At 43.2% G+C, this 21366-nt stretch overlaps 2 protein-coding genes across 2 annotated transcripts; both read right to left on the bottom strand.

The window, feature by feature from the left end:
* Positions 1 to 4878: 4878 nt before the first annotated feature.
* On the bottom strand, positions 4879 to 14380 carry SYNJ2BP (synaptojanin 2 binding protein). The gene is made up of 4 exons (XM_085062198.1): positions 14062 to 14380; positions 9432 to 9568; positions 7835 to 7930; positions 4879 to 6366 (listed from the first exon to the last, which is right to left on the bottom strand). The coding sequence occupies exons 1-4, from the start codon at positions 14126 to 14128 to the stop codon at positions 6226 to 6228; spliced, it is 441 nt and encodes a 146-aa protein (XP_084918324.1). The 5' UTR covers positions 14129 to 14380; the 3' UTR covers positions 4879 to 6225.
* Positions 14381 to 16621: 2241 nt separating this feature from the next.
* LOC146436317 (disintegrin and metalloproteinase domain-containing protein 20-like) lies at positions 16622 to 21193 on the bottom strand. The gene has a single exon (XM_085062193.1). The coding sequence runs from the start codon at positions 21110 to 21112 to the stop codon at positions 18851 to 18853; it is 2262 nt and encodes a 753-aa protein (XP_084918319.1). The 5' UTR covers positions 21113 to 21193; the 3' UTR covers positions 16622 to 18850.
* Between the last annotated feature and the right edge of the window lie 173 nt (positions 21194 to 21366).

Consider the following 21366-nt stretch of genomic DNA (forward strand, 5'->3'; position numbering starts at 1 on the left):
TTCAAAATCAAGGTTGCATTGGCCTTATGCAAAAAAATATGCCTGCATTTTGGGCAAGTAGGGCCTGCTTTGCAAAGAATCAACACAGATGCTTCTAAGACATCAACAGAGGCACAAGCCTTGTCATTTAGCAGCAACTGTTGAGTCCTCAGGGTTACCCAAACCTTTCTCCCTCTCCAGCCCATCTTCCATAATTGGGACCTTTGCAAAAACAAAGTGCTTTCTCTGAAGCAGCATTTTGACTAAGCTTTGTTGTTCAATCACAGCCACAGAAGTCCATGTGCTGGATTGTGTTTAGTTTATTTTCCAGCTTCATACCACAGCTTCAGAACCACATGTTTTCATTCAGCAGATCAGTGCTCTTACATCCCATTTAAGATTTTTAGAAGAATTTATGCACTACAAACAAATTCAGTGGCAAAAATGGGGCATAACAGCAGTTTGAGGAAAGATTAATTAAAGCTTGACAAGCAGAGAGAACTTGAATACCGAACGAAGAAGGCTTTCTCCTCCTCATCCCAGCATGTCTAAATGTTGATGCAAGAACATCTGAAATCCTTTTTCAAACTCTGAACAAAATGAAGTAGAGCCCATAAAACTGTGTTCTGTAATTTCAGTATTGATTCAAACACTCTCTTCTAATTAATATTAGAAGAAAATTAAGTTTCGTCAGATTCACTGACCATATCCTTGACCCACACAGTGTTCCTTCAGTGGTTTATAGCTAACTGGCAAAAATGGGACCACTGCTAGGGAAAAAATTCAAGAATTTAAAAAAATAAAAAAAAAGACTCCAAACTGACATTTCCTTGCAGAACTGTGATCTTCAAGTGCTGGCCTGGCAGACAAACTGGCTTTTTTGTGGCACTCCTGCCATAATTCAGCCATGTGGCATGTGACAGCTCAGCTAGGAATTGGAAGGCCCACGCAGCTGCAGGGATTGGGATGAAGGGGCCAAGAAGTTTGGTTTCTGCAATGTGTCCCACTCCTTGCTTCTATGCCTTTTCTGGCTTTACTTCATACCTGATTTCTACTCTCTTTCTATACAACCTTAACACGGCAAAGCCAAGAAGACGTGTACTTCCCATGTCTAAGAGCTTTCTACAGCCAGAGTTATTATCTCTGCTGTCAGAGTGTGTGACCAGCACAGCTTTTTGTGCATCAGCTGACAAAAGTCTGTGAAGGACCACAAGCAAACTTGCAAAAACTCTTCTCGACATTCACTACAGCTCCTTTTGAAAAGTATTTTACGCAATGAAAGAAGAAAAGCATCCATATAATTATGAATAACTACTCACCTTTAATAATTAAATATTCTGTACCATATTCCCAAACTTTGTATTAACTTGCTATATTTTTTAAAAAAGGAAGTGAAAGAAGCCCTAAATATTACAATTATTTTATCCCTTTTCCTACTCTTTTTTATTGTTTCAGTGATTTATAAGTTTAATAAAACATGCTGAGAAGCAATGAGTGCAAAAGGCCACTCGAGGTAACTGTGAACTCACTATTTCATGTATTGCATCTGCTCTCCCATACAGCTCATGTACTTAAGTGGGACAGCAAATATCTCACTAATTAAGCAAGTAATTCTTTCACACAGTCTCTATTTCCCCAGAGAATCTCCATACTAACAACTTAAACACCAGAATACTAGTATCTCAAATATTCTAAATTTAAAAAACATCTTTAAGGATCTAGGCCTTTTCCTGCACGAATGAATGTTAAATAACCCCAGAATCATCTAACTTAGACTATTTCCCATTTAACAGCTTGATGTCTTTCAATTAATGTCAGCAATCTATCTTGAAAACTGTGAACTCTAAATTTCAAGTGATTCAGAGAAACAGAGGTTCTAGTCTATTTGTGTGAATGTTATTAATACCCAGAGAGCTCTATGGCTCATCAAACAGTTATTACTAATTGGGCTAGAGCAGCTGAAGTAGGCAGCAGTGTCAAAGGTGAATTAACAGCAATTTATGCCTTACACTGCTACTTCTCCATTCCCAGAAAACAGAGTTCAAATCAGCCAGCCCCAGCTGCATTCCTTGACTTCCCCTGCCATGCTCCCCAGACCCAGCAGCCAGCAAGGGAACAGATGACGTTTACTTACCACTCAGACATTACCTACTTAGTACTATGTAACATGCTGATACATGTATTTTTTTAAAAATCAATGCCATATGCTATCAAAATGCATCCATTAAACAGACAAAGAATCCAATAATCAGGAGATGCCAACAGCTACTGAAAAATCATAACCATGGGGGCAAATTGCCTCTGTACCAAACTCCATCCACTATTTTTGTCGATGACCTAGAAGGCGGCAAAACCAGTACTGCTAAACATAGTGGACTGGTAAATAATACAGGACACAAGGCAGAGAGAGTAATCTGGTCTGGTCAGTGCACAGCCAATGCAAATAGGAGGTGCAGTCATTCAACAAAATGCTAAGTCAGACACCTTCCCCCACACCATGCATGTCACACTGGGTATGGACAAGGACTTCAAAGTTGGAATATACAGGCACTGAACATTTCACTTGTTTCTAGTGTCACACTAAGACCAAATGGAATCACTCTTTTGACCCACAAACTAAGAGAATTTACCCCTCATGTGTCAGTGGTGTTTTTTTCTGTGGTTTACAAATTCCTTAGGGCACTTGAGACAGCAAATGAAGAAGGACAAAGCTGTATGCTGCTAAGAGACTTGTAAAAGTTAGTTAAGAAAAGCAAGCTCTTAGGAGTTGGCTTAAATGTGCTTTGTACTTATTGTATCTTAACAAAAAAAAAAAAACCAATACAAGTTAGCAGATAAAAATGTTATTAAATGCTCCTAGCATAGGGCGTTGGCATAGTCAATCGTGAGACTCCCATGTGGTTGGAGTGTCCGGATTTTACAAAGCAATACAGAAACTAAAAAGGGTACACAGTCACAGAAACTACTACAAGAGAGCAAGTACCCTACACAGAGAATCTGAAAGGGCTCAGTTGGCTTCATTTCTCAAAAATAATGTGAGAGGTAACGCAATTACAACACATAAATCCCCTCAAAGGAAAGGACTATCAGTTATTAGAGGCCTCTTTAATCTAGCACAGAATAACCTAACAAACCAGTTGTTGGAACCTTAAGGCAAACTGAAAACAAGACACCTTTCCCTCCTACACACTCCTTTCTAGTTTGTGTTAATTAATAAGTGCCAGAAGTAGTGCATCTACCAACTTCAGATCAAGTTTGGCTGCTCTTTCTCACTGTTATGCCCTAGTAAAATATGTATTATTAGCACATGCAATTCTGAAGACTCTGAAACGCAAATGCCTAGAATATACAGAAAGTCAAACTAGACAGATTTGTCTTTAAATTATGGAGATGAAAATCCAGTCTTCAGCAGAGCAGCAAGTTCACAATACATTTGAGGGAATAGATGACAATGGGAGAGAAACATGGGTGTTAAAGAGTTTCAGCTGCCCTCAGTATTAATGGTAAATAAGTTCTTAAACAAAACAAACATAAATTACAGTTACGATGTTTTTGTTTGTCTTCAGGATTTCAACTTACCTTTTTTTTAAAAAAGAGATTTAAGTTGTAACAAAAGGTAAAACTCTCCCTGACCACTTGTATTTAAAAGCTGTTCTTAGAATTTTTTCTAGTTTGCTTCTTCTGCAATGATAGAAAATATATATACAGAATTCTGTGCAAAGATGAAACTTGAGGCTTCAGAAAGCACACACAGAAAATACTTTGAAAAACATGGAAAGGTTAGGTGAGACAGTCCAAGAGAGAAGACAGAGAAGGTAATATGAGCCACAGCTCACAGGAGAGTTTGGGGCTGAGGTATTTTCCACTTGGGTTTTGTCAATAAATAGGACAAGAGGTGGTTGGGAACCAGAAAAGGGATTGTTTGGTACCAGGCAGATACAGAAAGGTGTTCCTCGCTTTTAGACTGGATGGTTTAAATCCTGAGTATAAACTACTACCCAGACTTCTGAAAAAGCTACTGAGTGGTACCAAAATAACTGTGAACAGTATGCACTAGAAGGGCCTTTTCTTTTTTTTCATAAGTGAATTATCTGGGCATTGGATATAACCATCCCCCCATAATATACTGCCTGCAATATATATGGCAGACAATCCTATCTGAACAGTACCAAAGTACCAAAGCTGAAAGATAAACAAACAAATAAAAAATCCCAAAGGCTTTGCTTTCCCTTACTTCAGTGGGAAATGACTAAAACTAACCACTACCTTCCACAAATCCTCATCCTCCTAGGCTGTTCCACATATTCCTTCTCACCACAGAAACTCAACTCAGGCAAAGGCTAACAGGACAGGCCATTTTCTTACCATCTGCATCTTTATTCTGAAGGCTGGGCTACAACAGCATCAACTTCTAATCATCCATCCTAACACACACATCTTCCACATGGACACCACAGCCAAATACTCTGAGCAGGTCACTGACAAGCAAGCTGGTTCACGCTGTATCTGCAAAGATCTGTCTGCACAGCAGCCCTTCTGCTATCAGGCACAACTGGTTTGCAGGCCAAGGCAAGTCACTGTATGCATTAGCCCAGGTCAGCAGCACCAGTATTGTTCCCAAAGTCCTCCAAGGACATGGAGCAAAATTCCTCCCATTTCCTCTTCCCTTTACACTAAGAGCAGTCTATAGGCCAAAGCAAGCTTTCATGTGTTCTTAGTGCTCTGAAACTCGGTGGTGATTTAGGAATGCCATGTTTAACAGCATACCACTTCTATCTCCAGCAGACGGCAGGAATACAGGAATACAGCCCTGAGCAAACACAAGAACCTCAAATACAATGTAGCAATGTCCTACAAGAATAATAGAGAATAGAGATAAGTAAAGCACCAAGACAACCGTTTTTCTTTTAAACCATATATTGCATATGTGAGCACTTTTTTGGCATCATACAGACCACACCATGCATCTCACTTTTCTTTTACAAAAACAAAACATATTGATTTCTTGGAGACAATTGAGAAACAGGTCTTACCCCACAGACCTCCTATGAGCTGGGGCATTTAAAACTATTCAAATCACAGTGAGGAGATGAGACCCTGCAGGTAAGTTCAGCAACGTGCTTTCTAGAGTGAGGGTCTCTTCCCTCTGGTTCTATTTGCTAAGCTTTACCCTGACTTAAAGCTGATAGCCTATTTCCTGAACATCACATAACTTCACAAACAAGCAATAGCCAGGACAATCCCAGCCTGCTCTCAGCTTCTCCCTTCCAATCATCATAAGATTCTCCTGACTGCTGAGAGCGAGTTAGCTGCTACAGAAAACTTTATCTGAAGTATTCCCTGTGCAAAAAATAACCCCCAAAACAGACCTCTAACCTGAGAGATGCAGACTTCAACCCACTTGGTGAATGGAGGAACTATTGCTTCATTACTAATTTAAAGACTCTTCTGGAGCTTCAGCATGCACAAATCTCTTGCCACCACTTATCCTTGTGATTCAATTGTCTGCCTGTCTCTCTCCAGTATGCTAGCATTTTGTGGAAAGCTTTCTCTTACAACCCTGACCCAAAAATGAGCAATCATTTTGACAATCAAAATCTTCCAGAGGCACGCTATCTTCTGTCTTTCCACAACTGGCAAAATACCTCAACAATATTGCATATTACTGTTAAATCAGCACCTACAGTGATGATTTTACCTGTGAAACCACAGATCAGATTTTATATACTTTTCTTAAGGCATTTATTTAGCAACAACCAACAAAAATTCAGTGGGAAAAATAATATACCCTTTGTATTGCTTCTCTTTATTCATCGTTCTGACAGGACTCATTAGATTCAAGAAAAAATTCTGTGGAAATGAGGCAAAGCCTCTAGTAAATGCTTTTGATTTAAAATCGCCCCAACTCCCACTCCCTTTTACCAAAAGTTACATCTTAAAATGTGGAATAGATGAATGTGTTTGAAAGTTCATGGTACAAAATAGAGGAGGATGGCAAAACCTCCTCAGATTTGTCAAAAAATACAGCTATCCCACTCTTTACATAAACAGTCTTCTCCCTTCCCTTGTTCCTCTCTGCTTCCACCCACCCTGCAACAAAATCAATATATACGAACATCAGCAGCAGCTTTGATGATAGGCAATGATCCTTTTTGGCATCAGTCTGTGACAAAATCGTTGATTCTCTATTTTTAAATTACATCATAGCTGTGTAAAGTACGCAGTGATATCCCAGACGTGAACTCTTCACATCCGCTGTCGATACCTCAGCAAGATCCAGACTGCTGTCACAGCAAGCGCCAGGCCTGGCACAAGAATGGCTGCTAGAGGAAGCCCACCTGATTCTCCATCTCCTGGATGACCCACAGGGCCATTTTGTGTCTGCAACTACAAGGAAAAAAATTATTTGTGTCAGAACCTATCACAGGAGAGCCCCCAATTCTGCATCTGGACCAGGTGGTTCTGTAAGGATGTTCAAAATGGTTTCCCCAGGTACGTGCAGATTCCACACTTGGGAGGGTTGAAACAGCTTTGGATGGACTGAACTTCACTGCAGAGCACCTAGTCACTACCAGGAACCTTCATGTGTCTCTGCCACTTTCTAAACTAGGACCCAAGTGGCGTAGGACATACTTCATACAGCAGAAGCAATGACAAATACCCACCCAATCATCCCTTGATGCCCTTGCCACCACATCATTTCCTGCTCTCTTAACCAGGAAAAATACATCAGTCATTCTCTCTGGTTTTCCTACCTGCCTTATACACTGGTCCAGAAGATTTATTCCTATGCTAAGAGAGTAGAAAAGGGATCTCAACCCATCTCTCCCCACCAGCAAGCTTCCAGTAGATCACTACTTCTTTTGTCCACTTCCATGTTAGCTGGTGATTAAGGATTCATTTTTTTTTAATATCTAAAATGGTGCCAGTATATTTAAACTATACCAGTTCCATATTTCATATTACTGTAAAATCATTATGTTGGAAAAGGCCTTTTAAGATTTCCAAGTCCAACTGTTAATCCAGCACTGCCAAGTCCACCATTAAACTAAGCACCACATCTACGCAATTTTTAAATGCCTTCAGGGTGAGTGACTCAACCACTTCCCTCTGCAGCCTGTTTTAGTGCTTGACAACCTTTTCAATGAATAAATTCTTCCTAATACCCAATGTGAACTTCCCCTGGTGCAACATGAGGATATCTCCACTTGTCCTATCACTTATTACCTGGAAGAGAAGACTGACCCCCACCTGGCTACAGACTCCTTTCAGGGAGTTGTAGAGAGCGATAAGGTCTTCCCTGAGCCTCCTCTTCTCTAGGCTAAACATTCCCAGCTCCCTCAGCTACTCGTCATAGGACTTGTGCTCCAGATCCTTCACCTATTTCATTACCCTTCTCTGGATACATTCCAGCACCTCAATGGCTGTCTTGTAGTGTTGGGCTGCATACACATTTCATCACTAACATGAGTGATGACCTCTGAAACAAAAGGAGTTCTGTCTCCAGTAAGATTCTGGCCACTGAAACAAAACTGGACAACTTGAGATTCTGTCTTCACACACAAACCTTTACTTCTGAGAAAGGAGATCAGTGAGAACACAAAACATACTCTAGCAAATAAAAGACATGGGGACTTCTCCAAACACCCCTTCACTGATATGGTTACAAAGTAACACAGAGACAATTACAGCCAAGGCAATGAGAGAAGGTCATAGGTCAAACAAAATTTTTAAATGCACGTATCACACTGAGCACCTGGATGTGGTACTTTCCTTCCTCATGAAAATAGCTATCAATCATAGAAACCAATCTAAACTGAGCCAGAAATAACCCTAAGAAATAGGTAAAACATACCCTGCGCTGAATTTTCAGAGACACGTAACAGCCTGCATTCCTGAACAGTTCCACAGCATCCTTGTGCCGCAAATCCTTCAAGTCTTTGCCATTGATCTAGCAAAAAAGGAAAAGAAGAGCCACATGCTGAAGGTAAAAAAACCAAATTTTTAATGATGCAGGCTAACGTAGGAAGGATAGGATATAAAAAACGTAATCTTTCACAAAATTCTACATTTGGGGCAGGATACTATTATCAGATCCAAATTTATTCATTCATTCATTCATATTATAGATATATTTTAATATGTTGAAACAGAACATGAGAAGCTCCAAGCCAAAACACAGAGGTACTGAAAAGCACTACCTAGAAGCAAAATAAGAATGTAAGACCACAGTTGTGTCAACAGCAGCTTCTGATGCTGCTGTTTTACTGGAAACAAATCAAAGGTGTGATTCTGACAACTAATGAAAATAAAAGAGCAGCTACAGCAAAATTATTATTTTGAGTCTCTTGCCTTTTTTCCTCTACTGGTGTACCTTGGAAACCTCTCTGAGAGAGTGCTGTAAACACATTTATAAGCACACTGATGTAGGAAAACCAACAAAAAATTACTAACATACATATTGACATCCACTTGAAAGTGTTAGGATTTTTCTTAATTTAAAATAACATATCATGGCACAAAGTTTTATAACCTACTTGATTTCATTCACTAAGTGATTATATTTATCCTAGTCTTTTATTTTCATCCCCATCACCCCTAATTGTATCCCCTACGAACACATCCAGTGCCTCCCTTCTCTTCATATTTAGACACTCCAAACAGAAATACATAAATATTAAACTGTCAAGCAAAAAGAAAATAATATTCTCTGTTTAACCTAATATCACTTTCTGGATCAATACTAGGGTCCAACTAATGCAAGGTAGTCTACAGAGGCTAAAAAGATTACATGTACAACATAATAAGCAAGTGCAAAATAAAATTAGGGAGTATAAAGAGGTGGTGTGTCATACTAGGAGAGGTGACTTCTTCACCCATCACTTTGCAAAGCTTATTTCTTGTATGATTTCCAGCTACCTGAAGAACCAGTGGGTGTGAACATCAGACACTTGGAAACATTTCTCTAAAAGGAGAAGCAGGCTATGTTATTCTTGAGGAAATGAAGAGACAAATTTTACGGCCTAGAGGTTTTATAATCTAAAAATCCCCCTGTGCAAAAGGATCAAAAATCATGGGTTACCAGCCAAAAAATGGAAACTGAAGAAGTGGAAAACATGTATTTACATGTATGTAAATGATGATCCGTTGTGAGCAAAAGAAGATTTGATGTATTTTAAAACCTTAGGGAGGCAAGTCACAGAGGAAACACAAACACAGCAGCACAGAGCACTTCTGTGGCAAATCAAGAAGGCAGAAGAGATAAGCCCATGAGTAGAGGCACTCACCTCCCCAGTGCACAAAACTCTCCCCAGATCCCCAAGACAGTTCCTCCATGGAGTTTGCTTGGCATCACCTAATTCACCACATCCTTCCCTTCTGTGATGGAAAACCTGCCTCTTGTACCACATCACTGATCAAGAACACAGTGGGCAACAGAAGAAAGGGCTTACCGCTAAAATTTTATCTCCTTCTTGTAATCGGCCATCAAGGTAAGCTGCCCCATCCTTTTTGATCCGGCTGACATAGATGCTGCTGTCATTGGCAATGTACTGCTGATCTGTCCCACCAACAATGTTGAAGCCCAACCCTAAGGTAAGCCAAAGAGAAAGCTGATGAGAAAAAGCTCAAAGCTTCAAACATTCTTGCTGTCTTGCTTGTTGGGGACTGCACCCTCCCACATTGTCTTACTTTCTCTACCATATAACAACTCACAGCACACAAATCTGCATCATCCTTTCCAACCACCTTTCCACTGTCTAGAAAAGTTATTCTCATGAAAGTGGTCTTGAAAACAGAGGAGAGACACTACATGCCTGAGGACCCCAGATGCTTCATTACACAAAACATCTGTGAGCTGTTTTCAGGTGGGTGTTGGAGAAAACTGAGGGACATGCCATCATTTCTGAGACCCTGATTCAGCCCTCAGCAGGAATACACTTCTTCAGCACAGCATGAAAAAATAGGAAAGTATTCCACATTTCACATGAGGCTTTAGTAAATCACTACCTTTGAGCTACAAGAAACCACCTCTGACAAGCATTTCGTGAGCTGGGAAACAGAGCAAGGAAAGGCAAGAGCATTAGACCCTGTCTACGAATGAGGAAACAGGCAAGCAGAACTGTGCTATCAGCTTGAGGGCATCTAGAGCTCAGAAGGCTCCCCTTCCCCATCTCAGGAGCTGGAATTGGTGTGCTTTGCCTCCAAGAACAAGATTAGCTCACATGAAGATACTTCAAATTGTATACAATCACTTTGTTCTGTTTCATGAATTCAAACATGACAGGAAATTAAGACAAAGTTCGCAGATTTAAAGCAAAACAAAAAGGAATACACATATATTTAACAGAACTAATGTCCACATTTTTTGCCATTTTGTATTATTCTTTAGAGTAAGCCTCAGTCAGAGATATCTAGCTGGATCCAGCTTCTGGACTGAAGTTAAGACTTCTTGTTTCATCAAAACCAAGAAGAACAAACTGAATTTAAAATCTGGAAACCCACAGGGTACAAGAACATATTCCCCATTGTACATGCAGCTAAGTTTCTCTCAAAATAAAAATGCATGACAAGGGACAGGAAAAATTCCCTAAGAAGCTTGCAATGAAAAAAGAAAGAAAAGCCAAGGAAAAAGAAAAAAAATCAAATACACAATCAAAGTAAATGGAAAAAAAACCCCAACTTTTTTTTTTTTTTTTCTGACATAAACCAGTCATCCAAAAGCTATTGTCAAGAACAGCTGAAGGCAAATTCTGCCCACGTTCAGCCAGGCTGATTTATTTGTTTTCGCTTTCTTTTTTATTTTCTCTCGAAGTTGGGACTGGAAACGTTGGGAAGGAGAGTTTCAAATGAAAGTAAAACCACCTTGTGCCTGCTGGGAAGCAGCATTTTAAATTGGTCACAGGAGATCAAAGCATTTACAAAATGAGTCATGCTATTTCAAGTGTGCATCTACAGCTGGGAAGTAAAGAAATAATAGCAGCAATTTTGCCACACCTTTTTTTTTTCTTCCCTTCCTCGCAGCTTCAGAGAAGTGAGGAAGAAAATGAAAGCAAGAGAAAATTGAAGAAATACTGACGTTTCTACTAGATTAATATCTATTCCAAGAAGGGCCAGTTTTGCACAGTAATACACCTTTCAATACAAATTGAAAAGTAAAAAAATTAAAAACCCACACACCTAAAAATTATTTGCCATAAAGCCAATAAGCTAGGAAAGGGGGAAATCAATACTACAGAAAGTATAAGGTTTAATCAACACTTATTAAAAAGCTAGAAAGAAGGAATCAGCGTTTCAGAACGCATTCATTCTCTCTCTCATGTATATAAACCCCCTCAAATAGATATATATATGAAAAAAGTATACACTTTGCAACTTTTTACCCACAACTGGAAAAATAATCAAAAGTCACAACTTTCATCAGCAAAAGCAAATCTTCATGACAAAGAGGCAGAAGTTCACGCTAGACCAAGTTAAGTATTCACAGGGCTTTTTCACTGTGTCCTTCCTTTCCAGCACTTAAGACTTCCACTCTGGCTAAAAATACCTTCTCTATCAATCCTCAAGCTCTTTGCTATTCTCTCCCAGTTCATGTAGCCATAGAAAGAGACACCGCACAGCCGGAAGAAAAGGAGCAAGTGGAGGAAGAGAGCACATAGCACTAAATCTCTTGTCTACAAGGGACCAAAAACAGAATGGCAGAGCTTTAAAAGCAGGCTCTGAGCTAAACTTCTGACCCTCTCCAAGGCTGCAGACCTCCCTGTGCCTCACTTCCCCTCCCTGGAACTAAAAAAGTCCCTCAAAAAGGCCTTGAAAAAAAATTATGACTGGCAGGATTAGGAAAACGAGAGACTGAAAACAAGAAAATTTGAATAAGAGACACATACACACTGTCCTGCCACTGAAAATACATTCATGACCTATGGAAATTTTTGTCAGAAATGTTTAGAATCAGACCTACTTTAAAAGTTGCATCAGATGTATTTTAAAAGTTGCAGCCAAAACTCCAAGAGATTGTAGTATTCAACTGTACTTCACAGATTACAGTGTTTTGTTTCTTTTTGTTCAGAAATGAATGATAATTCACATGGCAAGTGCATCAAGGCCACAAGGAGCTGTACAACCTTCAAATCAAGTAACATAGTTAGAAACCTAACTCTAAAGATGCACAGCCCATCTCAATGACTGGACAAATGCTGCTCATGGTAATCACAGAACCACAGAATAAATTAGGTTGAAAAAGACCTTTGAGATTATCGAGTGTAACCTATGACCTAACATTACCTTATCAGTTAAACAATGCCTCATGGAGTCTTTTTTTAAACACCTCCAGGGACAGTGACTCCACCACCTCCCTGGGCAGCTCATTTCAAAGCCCAGACACTCTTTCTGTGAAGAATTTTTTTCTAATGTCCAGCCTAAACTTCCCCTGGCACAGCTTGAGGCTGTGTCCTCTCATCCTGTCACTGGTTACCTGGGAGAAGAGGCTGACCTCTACCTGGCTACGTCCTCCTTCCCGGGAGTTGTGGAGAGTGAGGTCACCCCTGAGCCTCCTGTTCTCCAGGCTGAACAACCCCAGCTCCCTCAGCCGCTCTTTGTAGGGCTTAGGTTCCAGACTCTTCACCAGCCTTGTTCCCCTTCTCTGCACACGTTCAAGCATCTCAACATCCTTCCTAAACTGAGTGGTCCAGAACCCTCAACTCAAGGTGCAGCCTCACCAGTGCTGAGTACAGGCAAGAATCACTGCCCTGGTCCTGCTGGCCACACTGTTCTGATACAGGCCAGGATGCCATTGGCCTTCTTGGCCACCTGGGCACATTGCTGGCTCGTGTTCAATCGAGACTGAAGTCACAGTGGCCACATTCAAGACCATTCTCAACTCTGCCTTTTAACATTCCCTTACCTTAAATTTAGCTTCCCAGATGTATGGAAACAGCCTTTTCATCAGAACTGGCTTCATTTGGCACAGCTTTCACTGACAAGCATGACTTCATTAGCTTGAGCTCATGGCCATGCAGGTAGGCTACACACCCTTCAGACCCAAGGCCAATCTGGCGAGCAGGGGAGTCAAAGGCTGCTCCCTGGGCTCACACTCTCTGGGTTCTTAGCAAAAGCAGGGAGGTCACTACCAACTCCAGCTTTCCTCCACACCAGAGAAAGGAAAATGGCACACAGGCCAGTGATGTGGGTGCTGGGGGGCTGTGGGGAGCCCATGGAGCCAAGGCCAGCCAGCTGCCGCACCCACCAGCTATGCTGACAGAAGGGCTGCCACGTTTCCATTTATGCTTGTTTTAATTAAAGAGAAAGCCTCACACACCAAAGTACAGGTCTAGCTCCAAAAGCCCCCCTGGAGCCTGCTGTTCTCTATGGCCAGGATTTTGCTCCAGAGCTGTACGTTTGGTGCCAACTTGCCTCACTGCTGAAAATGTGATTTGAATGGCACCACAAATCCTATTAAAATACAAGGTTTCCATGAGCGCACACGCTGTTGTGACAGGAAAAGCAAAGCCAAAAAAATGCCCCACGAACTGCACTATTCCGTCTTCCTTCCAGCCCCTGCTCCTCTCTCAGCACCCCAGAGCCCCTCACGGTACGCTGCACAATGAGCGCCGAGCTGACAGCCCACGGCACGGTCACTCGGGCACACGATTTTCAAACGGCCCCTGACTCAGGGTACCTTCAGCGGCTGCCGCCTCGCTTGGAAGCAACAGGAGTTCTACCGGAGATGGCACCTTCCTGGGAAAACCAGAGGCGAAAGCAGAGGCGAGTTGTTCGCAGGGACACCAAGCTCTGCCGGAGCTCCGGCAAAGGACCGGCTCTGACCCAGCCAGCTCTCCCTCACGCAGGGCACGGGCTTTTCCCGCAGCAGCGTATTCGCCACGGCTATGTCCAGGGGCACGCCGCGGCACGGGAGGCCGCTGGGGCCGTCACCTCTGGGCGCCGCGCTTCCGTCCTCGCCGCCCGCAGCCTCCCGCCGCAGCCCGGTGCCGCTCCGGCCTCCCCGGGGGCTGCGCAGGCCTCGGCGCGGCTGCCCCGGCCCGGGAGGCGCCGCGGACACGGCGCGGAGAGGCCGCCCCGCCTTACCCGAGGGTCTGCGGGTTAGGCTGATGATCTCCTCGGCGTAGCCGCCGCCCGCCACGCTGCCGTTCATGCTGCGGCCTGAAGGAGAACTCGGCTCCCGGGCAGCCGCTCTCGCTTCCTCGGCCGCCGCCGCCGCCGGGCCGCGCCGCGGAGCGCTGGGAGTTGTAGTCCGCAGGGCGGGAAGGGACGGGAAGGGGTGCCAGCGCGCGTCCCCGCGGCACGGAGCTGCTCCCGCCGGCGCTCACCGCAGAGGCGGAAGGGCAGCGGGCTTGGGGAAACCCAGCACAGCGTCCTCCTGCCCCCCGCACCTTCCCTGGCCCGCCCGCCGCATCTGTGCCTGGTCCTGCCTTACTCCCCACGCTGGAGCTTGTTTCCTCAGGAAGGTTAAGGAGTAGGCGATAGTTGTCTGGAGTAGGCGTAGCAGAGAAAGAGGGAGATGTATGGCCTGTTCCCAGACCTTTCAACTGTCCTCACGGCAAACTGCAAAGCAGATCAGACAGTGCTGGGCAGGAGCAAAAGGCCAGTGCAGGCAAGTCGCACAGAGAGCATCCATGCCAACGCCGAGTTATCCTGCGATGCAATAAAGTGATCTAGATTCAGAAACGCAAATGGTACATAGAACCACCGTGCTGACTGCCCCCGCTGGGGCAAGAAATAGTTAGCTATGTCCTGTAGAAGGTGTTTGGTTTGAGGATTTTAGAAACTTCCTTAAAACTCTACAGAACAGATAATTACCAGCAATAAAGGGCAAAGTAGTTCAACTTGCTCTCTACCAGAGAAGCCACTTGAACCTGGGACTCTGTACCTCAGGGTTTACTGAACCAATAGATTATTGAGAAATAGACAGCAAGGAAAAAATTATCCTTATCTATTTCAGCACATGCTGCACGTGTGTCAATACAGACAATGACATTAGGGTACAATAAAGAGGCCTGATTTAATTTAACCACCTAACTGCTTGGCAATATGAAAGCAGCCACATCTACGTGCTGCAGGAACTTCTCTGATGAAAATGAGGACCAGCTTCTCTGGTCTTCAATGCTACGCCACCATTTTGTTTCTTTGGTATTGCAATGAAGACAACAAATGTTTTTGACTGCATTCATTCCAAGATTATCTGCCCTTTTGGATTACTGAATTTAATAGGGAGACACAACCTATATGCTGGATCTCTAAATGCTACAACATTAATGCTTAGTGCTAGACTGAGTGTTAGAACACCTGCCTCAGAGGTGGGAGACAGGCATTCAAGGTCAAATTACACCTGCAATGATGAGCAAAACCATGACTCATGTGATAGAATTTTTAGTTGTTGCTAAGTAGTGTTCACCTGAAGTTGTGGACTTTTCAGTGTCTCATACTCTGCCAGTGAGGAGGTGCACAAAAGCTGGGATGGAGCATGGCCAGGACAGGTGACCTAAACTGGACAAAGGGATACTCCATACCATAGAATGTCATGTCCAGTATAAAAGCTGAGGGAGTTACCTGTAAAGGGGTCAGACATTCTGGGATGGGCTGAGTATCAGGCAGCCTGTGGTGACCAATTGTACAAAGCATCACTTTTTTCTCTTGGGCTCTGTTACTCTTGCTCATTATTATTATTATTATTATATTTTAGTTTGTTTCAATTACTAAACTGTTTTTATCTCAACCCACAAGGTTTACCATTTTTTCTGAATCTCCTTTCCGTTGGGAGAGGTGGGAGGAGTGAGCGAGCAGCTGTGAGGTACTTGGTAGACTCCTTGAAGATATATAGTGTTCCTTAGCAGCAGTTTAATGTATTTTAGAGATGACAGTCTTGGCTTAGAACAAAACCAGTTTTATCCTTGATCTGAGATAACTGCAATATGAAGTGTTTTTAAAAGTCTTCTTTAGCCAGGAAGAGATTTCAAACGAGAAACACAGGTATACTATTGTAACTTAGTCCTAGGCAGCTCCAGGCTTCACCTACCACGACTGGCCTGCCATTTATTAACAGCTACCTAAGACTTAATACCCTTAGTGCACTCACACAGACCATTTCACAGAATCAGAGAATGGTTTGTTTTGGAAGGGACCTTTAAGATCATCTGGCTCCAACCCCCCGTGCCATGGGCAGGGACACCTTCCACTAGTCCAGGCTGTGTCTTCTTATTTCCTCCAGCACCATTTCATGTACTACATTGACCCACATCTCTTGGGAGACAGTGCAGCAACATTTGCAACCTGCCTCTTCATGTATGAGTGAATTACACATTAATCAAGTTCTAGCATCCATTTAAAGCATTTTAAAATGCAATTAGAACCAGGAGGGAAAAAAGGAAACTAGAAAGATTAGGACTGAACTTAGACTTGTACCTTCATAGCAGGTACAAACCAGCAGAAATATCAAGTTTTTCATTTCTGCGTTAAATTCAGAAACAACAATATTTTCCAGGACAAAACCTTAGCAAGGGAGCTCACACATTTTATAAAACATGGACTAGGTTTGTTGGGATATGTCTTTGTCTTGTTCATACGACCCAAGAAGAAATAGGAGAAAAGTGTACAGAAATATTCCTATCCAAAGCTCACTAAGAGCCTCTTCCCAATTAAGTCCTGTTTATTCAGATCAATTGTTAAGCATAGAGAAAAATGGAAACTACAGCATTTTGTTACTTTATGTTTTCCAAAACTGCATTTGCAAGTAAGCTTTCTAGCCTAAACTGTGCTTTCATTTACACCTCTGTCTCTTCAGTATGCAGGCCTGTAAATAAGAACTCCCTGACTCTGGTGTTTCTCTGTCTCAGCATGGATCTATACTTGGCAATTCATAGTATACTACTGATCAACAATGGCAGGCCATCAAGGTGGCAACCTGAAACTTCTGCCACTCTTTTTGTATTGAAAAAGCAAAATAAAAAAGTCTTAGTAGGTACTAGTTGTGCGTAGATGGTTGGAAAGTGCTGGGTGTAGTGCGTTTGTTACTTTTTATCTCCATCTTTCAATTAATTAATATCTCCCTTATCTGTCACCTATTCCTTGTTTGCAACACCTCACTTAAAATTGTTATTTCTCAGAGGACATCCCTCCCACCCCCATCCACCTCTGAAAAAGGGTCTCTGGTTATGAGGAATAAATCTGGGGTGTTAGTCAAGGGGCAGTCATCTTGCCTTTTGACCTAAATGCAGGATTTCATCATCTCATTAAAACCATATTTTATCATGACAATAAGCACAGCATGCTAAGCAAACAATGTGTAACCTCATTTCCACAGACAAGTATAGATAACTATTTAAGGACCCATTTGCTCTAGGAAAAAAGCTATGAAAAACTGTGAATCACATCCTTTGTATTTCACATCCCATCATAATGTAATTGGCTCTTTTTGGATACAGGACACAATCATGATAAAAAAATATTACAGGCAAATGCTTATTCTAAAATCATAAGTGATGTATTTGGGAGGCAGCAAGAGTTGATAATCATAATTTGTAGAGTCACCAACATCTTTCTTCCCAAATGCTCCCAAGTGTTGGGGTCCTTATCCTGCCTTTACAAAATGTTTGCTAAAATTGTGGTCTTCACTTTCTAAATACAAATAATTCTTTTGTTAGCAGAGGAGCGCATTATAGCCCTTTATCCTGAAACACCTCTAAAAAAAAAGTTTTCACTGGGATCTGGACTACAGACTCCTCTTCATGCTGATCTGATAGATCTAGTTACTGATGTAATATAAACAATAAAACTTATTGAATGGTGTTTCCATGTCCCTCATATTTTTCAGAAGTGAGACATATTTTATCTTGTGTTAAAAAAATGAAAACTACAATGCTTCTGTGTTGAACTCTATAGAGCTGCAAGGACACATTGAGTGATAGCTGAAGAAACAATCACATAGTACACCAAGAGAAAACCTCTGAGATAAGATAGTCAAATAAAGCATCAATCAAATATTGCAGGAATTCTAGGTGGGGGAGACTTGCAGAATAGTTCCAAATTCTTTAGAAATTCAGTTAACTTGGGCAACCCCACAGACAGCTCCTCATAGCGACAATAAAATACACAGCACTTCCCAGATGCAGCCAGCAGTCAAGGCACTGGAGAATTTCCAGAAAATAAAAACAATTTGTTCTTGTGAAATACCAGATTTGGTGTCACTACACTGTTCATGTATATATTATGGCTCAGAAATGTAATACTTAGTGATGTGATCTGGATAATCCTTCTCTACTCTTCAACAAAAAGCAAGACCCTGTTCCCTGTGATCTACCTCCCTCCTGAAGGGCTGCTCCCTGAAAACAGCTGGAAGTGTTTGTGAAACAGAACCTGCATCTCACTGCAATACCTGTTCCTTGCCTCTTTGTGTGTCACAGATGTGAATTAAATCATAGAAATACAGAATGATTTGCTTGGAAGGAACCCAGAGGAGATTGCAAGTGCAATTTTTTCTCTTTGGTTGTTCATGAAGGACAGAAAATGTTCACAAACATCTCTCTCACTGAATTGAAGAAAACATTAGGTGAAGGAGGAAATTGAAGCAAATAATTTACCTACACCTGTTTTAAGAAGTTTGCATTTTTAAACTGTTGATATGAAACATAAACACAATACCTGCAGTTTACCTAATTACATCAGTTTAAGAGCTCAGGTAAAAAGAACAGCATGTCTTACTGCCTGCATTTATTAACCTGAAATAAAATAAACAGAGATAACATTTACTCTGCATTTAATGATATCACATGAGATTAGAGCTGTTCAGAACCTGTTGAATTATTTTGATGATTTATCAGACGGCTCTGCTAAACAGAGGTTTCCCCAAGAGCATCCAAAGCTACTTCTTGTTGATTGTTGGTGAATTTTGATCAGCAGGTGAGTTTTCTTTAGGAACTTCTGTTTTTCTCAGTCTTTGAAACATATTCCGTATTCTATGGGATATGCTATGGGATTGGGCCTTTATCTTCGTAAGCCATCCCACAATTTCCTGGTTATAATGGATGGTAAGGGCTACTCCAAGGATACATAAAGAAAAAAAACCAAATAGTGCTAGTCTTACTGTTGCTCTATGAGTCTTCCTGGCTGGAGGAGGTCCACTGTCAATGCTACCTCCAAATCCTTCCAATTCACAATATGGAGGAGCCCAGCCATACTTGCAGTGACAGTTCTTACGATTGTTACACACTCCTCTGTCATGACACTTTGTCATGTTACAGTCATAGTTCAGCACTGATACACTCACACACGTCCTGTTGATACAAAGCATATCACTACCACATGGTGTGCCATCTTCCACAGCTCCCACATCTGCTGTTGGCATCCCTATGTGATAGTCAAGACCCCAACAATTTTTACCTCCAACAGGAGTTTGGACTAGTGTTACATGGCTCCGCAAGAAAGGTAATTTGACTATGTTTTCACATTGAATCCTACCACATAAGACATTCTGAGTACTGCATTTTGTAAAATGGATATTGTCATGAATACCACAATTCCCAAACCGGTCACCTTGAGTATTCACTGCTTTGAAGCAAGCCAAAGGAGCAACCCTGGCTTTTTTGCCAAAGAGACGCTGGCACTGTTCATTGTGGGAAGAACATTTTCCTCGATAGCAATAAACACCATCTTGGCAAGGGGTTCCATCTTGTAGGTATACATCCAGTGGGCACTGAGGGGAAGTCCCATTGCAGTATTCTGGCAAGTCACAGCTGCCAGTACTTGCTCTGCAGAGTGTTCCTGCTGGAAGGATCTTGCAGTTTTTGCAGCATTTTCCAGATGCACAGACCGAACCTGCAGTAAATGTACAGTTTGCGCGGCAACAAGGATCTTTTCTGCAGCTTGGTCGTGAACCACAGTCACATTCCTCTCCCCTTTCTACTATCTTATTCCCACAGTATTCACTTTTCGAGGTGTAGAAAGTGCCAGGTGTTGGTGGTTGAAGGAGGCACTCGGCGCCAGTTCCAAGCCTGTCAAAGTAGTTTTTGTAACTGCAGTCACTGAATGAATCAGTTTCAACATTGTTTTCATACATAATGCATGTGTCGCGTCTGCATTTACAACTTGGTTTATCATGGCCCATCCCAAGATTATGGCCCAGTTCATGGACAAATGTGACAAAAATTCCAGACAACTTTTTCTCAGTGAAGGAAACAACAGCTGATGACCAGTGGCGATCACACACTGTCCCTATATATGCCAATCCCAGGCTGCCTCCAAACCACTGAAATGCAAATAAGTGAGCAACATCGTGGTACATCCGATTGTACAGGTCTGACTTTCTCCAGCGGTTAAAGTCACTGAGTACCGTGGGAAGAGAGGTACTAACGTTTATAATGTTGCTTTCAGTCCAGATCTCCAGTCCCATAAGAAACAGACGGACAGAAAGCTGTTTGTACAAAATGTCCCCAGTGTTGATGACTTGCATGACATGCCGCAAGACTTCAGATTTGCTCCTGCCTGTCCTCACATACCGCACGTTGTCCACGACCACTACTATCTTCACGTACCTGATGTGCGTCCACCAGTACTTCAGCTTTTCTTTCTCCTCCTCTGCCTTGGGAGTCTTGAACCACGGCAGCACAGCCTTTTGTTGCTGCAGCACCTCCGGCGTCAGTCCGCAGCTGGGTCCCTCGGGGCTGTCGGCTTCCTCCATGCGGTAGAGGATGTGCCGAAAGGCCGGATCATTGGGGACGGGCTCGATCTGGTAGGTATCGTCCTCCACCCAGAGCACGCCGTAGAGGCCCCTGCCGCAGGTGCTGAGGGCCACCAGGGAGCCGGGGCTCCCCAGCACCTCGCCCTGGTAAAAGCAGTTGTCCCGTACCAAAGGGTGCTCCTCCCGGCGGGCCCCGTCCCGGCCGTACGTGACCAGGGTGAAGGGGCGGGACACCAGGCCCCGCCGGGGCTGCAGGCGCAGCACCCGCGGCCGCCCCGCCAGCTTGAGCCAGTAGGACACGGCCGGGGCGTCCTCGCCGAGGCGGGGGCTGAGCTGCCGCGGCACCGTCACCCACGTGGCGCGCAGCTCGGCGGGCGGGCTCCCCCGGGCCCCGGGGCACCCCGCCACGCCCAGCAGCAGCAGCAGGAGCCCCGGCAGCGTCCTCATCGCGGCCGCCGGCACCGGCCGGCACCGGTCGCCCCCGCCCGAGCGGGAGAGAAGCTGGAAGGGCCCAGCCCGGGCAGAACCGCCCCGAGGCTCCAACTGCCGCCGTGCGGGCCGGGCCGGGAAACGGCACTGCCCGGGCGCCTCCAGACAGCCCACCCTGCTCCTTGAGCCAGGACAGAGGCTCCCGTGAGGAGGAACCAGTAAATTAGCCTCCCACAAACACGTTCCCAGTTTCTTCTAATTTTCAGTTCAAA

This window comes from Lichenostomus cassidix, chromosome 5 (assembly GCF_008360975.1).
Source record: "Lichenostomus cassidix isolate B80296 chromosome 5, HeHo_3.0, whole genome shotgun sequence".
Taxonomy (NCBI): domain Eukaryota; kingdom Metazoa; phylum Chordata; class Aves; order Passeriformes; family Meliphagidae; genus Lichenostomus; species Lichenostomus cassidix.